Source organism: Trypanosoma grayi, assembly GCF_000691245.1.
Source record: "Trypanosoma grayi strain ANR4 Tgr_1044_V1, whole genome shotgun sequence".
Lineage (NCBI taxonomy): Eukaryota > Euglenozoa > Kinetoplastea > Trypanosomatida > Trypanosomatidae > Trypanosoma > Trypanosoma grayi.
The window spans coordinates 1-5,755 of NW_008826663.1; the positions used below are offsets into that span (position 1 = coordinate 1).

Consider the following 5,755-nt stretch of genomic DNA (forward strand, 5'->3'; position numbering starts at 1 on the left):
GGGCCGCCTCTTCTTCCCGAGTTAAGCTGGGATCATTGCGCGTCGGGTTCCAATGACCGGTGATGCTGGAGCGGTGGGTGGATGGTTTGGGCAGCTGGCTGCGTATGTGACGTTTTGCCAGCGCCACCACATCCGGTATCCACGTGTCTCCGCGCTGCGGTAGGTCAGGGGCCGTCTTGGCTTCCTTATCGCATGCCTCATTCTTTGCAGCGCCACAGTGGCCAAGTATAAACTGTAGCCGTACGCGTGCCTTGTGGCGTTGTAGGTCCAATATTGGGCTCCATATTTTTCGCAACATGAGGTCTGTTACTGTCAGTGGGCCTGTTTGGAGCGCTATGAGGAGCGACGGCGGGTCCGTGAAGACGGAGTCTCTGCACGGTCGTGTGCTTTGGCGGGGAATGATGTCCAGCAATTTCTGCAGGCCAACTTGCAGTGCGATAGGTTCAGCGCGGTAGCTACACGCCATCGGTCCTGCATCCACCTTTGCTGGGGCGATGAGCTCTCCGTTGAGGTAAAACATGGCTGCTGCGCCAGACTTGACGCCTAGTTTGACATGGCCACCCGACCACAGCTCATACCGTATTCCCTCCGGCGGCGCGGGGCCTTTAAGGTGGAAGTGTCAGGCCATCTACCTGGTGCATGATTGAAGCTTTACCTCGTCCGGGTCCTCCGCGGTAACACCTTCGAGTGATGTGTGAAACAGGGCTCGAGGTGCCCACCGCAGCGTGAGAGGCGCCGGGGAGGGACCGTGGCTTCAATATGAAGTTCTGGGCATTGCGCCATGATGGTGTTATACAGTTCTCTTGCGGGGCGGTCGGTCGAGTATACCGCCCTGGCGCTGGCACGCACAGCCCCCCTAGCGTTTCGCACAGGAGCATATATTTGAGGCTACGGGCGAGCACCGTCGTACTTCGTGGCTGCGGGCTGGCCTCAAGTAAAGCATGTTCTATGCGGCTGCCTTTGCGAATGCCGGCTATTATTTTACTGGCTTTGCATTGCCCAGCGTCGAGAGCTGAGCGCGAGGTGGGGATGCGCTCCAGCACAACACTTCTATACCATGCATTGCTTTGGTTTGTACGGCGGCCAAGTTGAAGGCACGCAATGTGTCCAACTTTGGTCTCCAGCTTCGGGATGAGACGGATGATAGCTGCACGGGCCATTGGTTGCACTGCTGCTACCGGCCCGCTAAATGGGAGCACATTTCGCGGTAGTTCTGGAATGTGATTCCAGCAGGGTCGGGAGTCGTTTCATGGCGACAAATGTGCCATTATAGGAAAAACTAAGTGGCCCGTATTTTTCACCCAAGTAATAAATATTTGGTTTTGGCGGCATTAATTTTCACGAAGTACTTTTATGCCCAGGCTGCTACCGCGTTTAGTCTCTGTTATAGGGTGGAGGTGGTGATCGCCCCGCCGCTGTATCAAGCAATAGGAGCGAGGTCATCTGTAAAGAAGCCGTGCTGTAATTGCAGAATCTTAACCAATCGGATGCTAAGGGAATTCATGAGAATAATAAGCATGAGTGATCTGAGAGCCGTGCCCTGTGAAGCTCCTCGCGCGAAGGGCGCCGGAGATTAGTGCATCTTCTTCGCGTGAACTGCTGCTGCCCTATTGCGCAGAGGCAATGCCTATCATCGAACCAAATCTTGTGGTATGCCTAGTCGGTGCATTGCAAGTATAATTTTACCACTATTTACTGTGTCGAATACTTTGGCGTAATCTCCAAACGCTGCTGCGGCTGTTCTATCGCCGCGCGGGCGGGCGATGCGTAGCCGCTTGAAGGTGCAATAGCTCTTCCACTGTGGAGTGGGATGGTCAGAATCCAGGCTGCTGTGGTGTGAGCGCAAGTTCTGAAACATCACGAATGCGTGCTGCTACGGTGCGCCCTATGAGCTTACAGAGGCAACATGGGAGCGCTACTAGCCTGTGTGGTCCTATTTCAGTCGCTGTTTTGCCCGGCTTGAGGAGTGGGATTATGACCATGTGCCTCCAGCTCTGCGGAACGACGCCAGTGCGCAAGGTCTTGTTGAAGAGCGTCAGCACAGAGTGTTTCAAACATTTTCCAAGGTGCCGCAGCGCCTCCCCATGTATCATGTCCGGCCCCGGCGCAGATCCTAGCGGTAGAAGGCGCAGCGCACGATCGAGCCCGGTCATTGGTATTGGCTTGTAATCCCCACCCCTTGTTTTGATTGGGGGCGGGGGGTAAGATCGCGGGCACCTTCGCGCCATTGCAGCATACATATGGACCAGGTGGTTTGCCTCTTGATGCTTAGAAAGCACAACCCCATCTGCCCTGACGGCTGGCGTGCTGAGGGGGCGGGGGGCGCATACACGCCTTATGATCTGCCAGCTGTTTCCGTTTGGGGGCTTCAAGTTTCGAGCAGAGTGTTCGCCACCGGCTATTAGCAGCTGCGCGAATAATTTCTCTGCGTCGAACCTTTAGCCGTTGGCTGGATTGAGCGCGGGGCTTGCTGGCAATTGCCTTATCCAAGTCTGCCAGCTCAGGGGTCCAGAACGGGGGCTGGCGTCGATTGCCCTCCGGCACTGGTGCCTTTGTGGCAATCCGCACTCCAGATGTGGTATGCTTCTCTATGGTATCTATGCGGCCCATGCTTTTTTTAGCCTGCAGTGTGAGTTGGGCCGGTTGCGGAACTTCCACCAGTTTGCTTTCTTCCATGTAAGCAAGGTCTTGTGGATCCGCGGCACTTCTGTTGGAGCGCCGCCCGCACCCACCTGGGCAGTTTAAGTCGTGATGCAGCGGTGGCTGTCAGGGGCGAGCCCCGCTGTCCAATATGACACTGCGCAGCCTTGGGCCAGTGCCACATCTGGCGCGGAGCCTCTATGCCTATCGGTGTGCCGTGGCCTATTTCCAGTGTTGGCAACAAAAAATTCATTGTCAATGCACCATTGCCCAACGGCATCGCCTCTGGAATCAGGCGGGCCCCGCGGCCCCATGCCAATGCGCTCGCATTGGCGTCTGCACATATGAGCCGTGGCCCGGCTGTAGCGTTGGGTCGATCGAGGTCTTCTGGGGTGATTTTGGTGGCAGCAGGAGGGAGGTATGCTGATGAAATCGTCAGCTTCACACCTGCTTCCAGACGGGGGTCACTTGTGCAAACCCAATGCCTGCAAGAAGCGCCGGTCCTGTCTCAATTTGCATCTTATCCTTGGCGAGGATTAATACACCTCCACCACGATAGGTGCAACCTATCCGACAATGTTGGCACCCAGGGAGTCCGAAACTATCTGCTTCAGGGGGGGGGGTCTATATGGACCCCTCTCAGCAGGCAAAATGCGAAGCTATCATCGTAGAGCCGTTTGCCCAAGGCAAGGCGTTTGGCTTGCGTTAGCCCAGCTCAGTTACATTGCATGGCCCTCAAGGTGCGGACGGGATTCCCCCCAGCATTTCCACTAAGGAGTAACCCGGTGCGTATGATACTTCTGACGGCGCGGCAGCACGCGCCCCAATACTGACAAGGATAAACACTGTGTCCCGGCAAAACGCGGCCGGCCCTAGCACTTCGCGGTGTCATAAGCCTGGCGCCGCAAAGTTCTTCAAATGGCGAACTTTGCTGAAGCCCAACTTCCCCCGGCAGTGTGGAGGGCTTTGCCCTGGTGCCGCGATGGGGCGGCCGGCATTGCCAGGGCCCTAACGGAACAACGTATATTTGAAGAAGTGTAAACGTGAAAAGCGGCGTTTTTTTTCGTTAAGCGGACGGGGCGTCTCTGGGTGGGCTGCGTGTTTTTGTGGTGTGCGGCGCCCTCCCGCAAGCAGCCTCACGCAGTGGCGCCCCGGAAGCCATCCAAAGAAGCCGGCGGCTGCGAGGGGAAAGGCGTGAAAGGAAAATGCAAAGTAATTGTACGAATATTTGTGAGAAAAAAAAGGAACGCCGGGGGGGGGGCCATTTGCGTCTGGGCAAAATGTGTGACTTCTCTCTTTTTTGAATCCGGTATGGAAAGGGCCCCTGAGGGAAACGGGAATTCACAGCAGCTTCTTGGAGCCTTTTAATGAATGGCGCCCCTTTGCTGCAGGTTGCCCCGGGCAGCGCGCACCTCCAAAACCCTTGGATATCATAATGAAAAAAAATGGATGGAATTCGGCCGCCCCACAGCGTCAGTAGATGGGTGCTGGTGGGCTTTTGTAAAAACCACCCCGTGGGTTGTTAAAAAACTTTAGATTTTACGGTTTTGAAGATCGCTACGATTCAACGAAGAAAAAATACCAATTGGGCTGTGGGCATGGGCTTGCCGCCCCTTCTGTGACATGGCGGCGCGCGCCGTGAACCCGCGGTTCGGCTTGAAACAATGCTCAAAAATCGTTGGGGTGCTCAAAAGCACCCCGGTGACAGACTCGAAAAATAGAGAGAAACTTCACCAGGAGTTTGTTTTCCCCTTTGGGCCTCTCGCGTCCCCGGGGGCGCATCAATTATGGAACGCTTCTGGAAGCAGGCCCCTTTGTTCCATACGGAAACCGAGGTTATGCGAATCCTACGTTGGCTCTTTCGCCGAAAGAGCCGCGTGACAGCATTAAGGAAGAAACGCAACCCGCCCCCATACGAAAAAAAAAACAGTAAGACTTGCTTTGGTCTTTTTCGCCCTGAGGGCTGGGAATTGCACCCCTTCCGCTGAAAGTAGAATCCCCTTGGGCATCCCACCCCTTTCTTTGGCACGGGCTTCTCCCTTCCCGCTCCTGCAAAGCATGCCCCGCGCCAGGCTATAAAAACAGGCTGCCGCCTGCTCTTTCTTTTATTTGTTTTTTTTTTGCGTGGCGCCTGGAAAAAGAACGGCCAAGCTTTGCCTATCATTTATAATGGTCGCGTTCCTTTTGTTCATTTCATATCTTCCAAGCAAATGGAGCGTCGCAAAGCATGGGCTTTGAAAACGTCCCAAAACAAAACCCTCTTCCCCCCCGCGTGGGGTATAGGCTGGGGGCGCTTTCGGATCCTTCTCTAAGCAAGTTTTGAACAAACCACCAAGAAAAATCTTCGCTTCCTTTTCTCTTGGTGAGGGTGTTTTTCTTTTCCCTAGAAAAAGCCAAAGCGCAGGCAATTTCAGTTTTCCTTTTCGCCCTCCCCCGCCCCATTCTTTATCTTTATGAAGCGGGCGGGGGGAAAGACCATTCTCCCCTTGGCCCTTGCGTTTCGAAACGCCCGGTCCCTGCAGCAGGCGGGGGTATGGAAACTACGAGGAAAAATGGAAGGAAGCAATCCTAAGAAAAAAAAATATAATAATGCAGCTTCCTTTCTTTCGCTTCATGGGGCCGGCGTGCTGAAGCGAACGCCGGCGTAAAGGCGAATCATGCGTGGCGTTGTGGCGCGCCGATTTTTTCCAGAGGAAAAAGGGAATGGAACGAACCAACGGCCAACCACCGCCTGCGCCCCGCGAGGGCGCCCCAAGCCACGGGAGCCCAGAGGCGCTGAATAAAAAAAAACGGCAGAAAAAGCACGCTGGGGTTCGGAAAAACGGGTTCCCGCGCAGGGGAAAAGACGCAGGCGAGGCCTTTTGAGATGTTATCCGCCAAGCGTTCGGAGGCGCACGCACGGACGCCAAAACAGGGCGAACAGCCGAAACAACACATTCCCAATGGGAGGAAACCCGGCCTTTGCAAAGACATGGCTTTTGTTTCATGGTGAGGGGCGCCGCCTTTTCGAGGTGGTGGGGGGGAACACCCCACCCTTTTAAACCGTGGCTTTCTGTGGGCGCCCGCTTTCGCAACAAAGAACGCCAGCCCCACAAAAAAAGCAAGGAGAAAAAAA

The 5,755-nt window shown here is 55.1% G+C and overlaps 5 protein-coding genes across 5 annotated transcripts; 1 reads left to right on the top strand and 4 right to left on the bottom strand.

The window, feature by feature from the left end:
- On the bottom strand, positions 1-520 carry DQ04_10441000 (hypothetical protein; the record flags this gene model as incomplete). The annotated part of the gene is made up of 1 exon (XM_009316247.1): positions 1-520. A coding segment is annotated over one exon (520 nt), but the record flags the coding sequence as incomplete, so codon positions are not given.
- Positions 521-605: 85 nt separating this feature from the next.
- DQ04_10441010 (hypothetical protein) lies at positions 606-1,160 on the bottom strand (the record flags this gene model as incomplete). Its single annotated transcript, XM_009316248.1, has 1 exon — positions 606-1,160. The coding sequence occupies one exon, from the start codon at positions 1,158-1,160 to the stop codon at positions 606-608; it is 555 nt and encodes a 184-aa protein (XP_009314523.1).
- Positions 1,161-1,814: 654 nt separating this feature from the next.
- Positions 1,815-2,153, bottom strand: DQ04_10441020 (hypothetical protein; the record flags this gene model as incomplete). Its single annotated transcript, XM_009316249.1, has 1 exon — positions 1,815-2,153. The coding sequence occupies one exon, from the start codon at positions 2,151-2,153 to the stop codon at positions 1,815-1,817; it is 339 nt and encodes a 112-aa protein (XP_009314524.1).
- Positions 2,154-2,268: 115 nt separating this feature from the next.
- Positions 2,269-2,676, bottom strand: DQ04_10441030 (hypothetical protein; the record flags this gene model as incomplete). The annotated part of the gene is made up of 1 exon (XM_009316250.1): positions 2,269-2,676. The coding sequence occupies one exon, from the start codon at positions 2,674-2,676 to the stop codon at positions 2,269-2,271; it is 408 nt and encodes a 135-aa protein (XP_009314525.1).
- Positions 2,677-2,840: 164 nt separating this feature from the next.
- DQ04_10441040 (hypothetical protein) lies at positions 2,841-3,311 on the top strand (the record flags this gene model as incomplete). Its single annotated transcript, XM_009316251.1, has 1 exon — positions 2,841-3,311. The coding sequence occupies one exon, from the start codon at positions 2,841-2,843 to the stop codon at positions 3,309-3,311; it is 471 nt and encodes a 156-aa protein (XP_009314526.1).
- Positions 3,312-5,755: the final 2,444 nt, after the last annotated feature.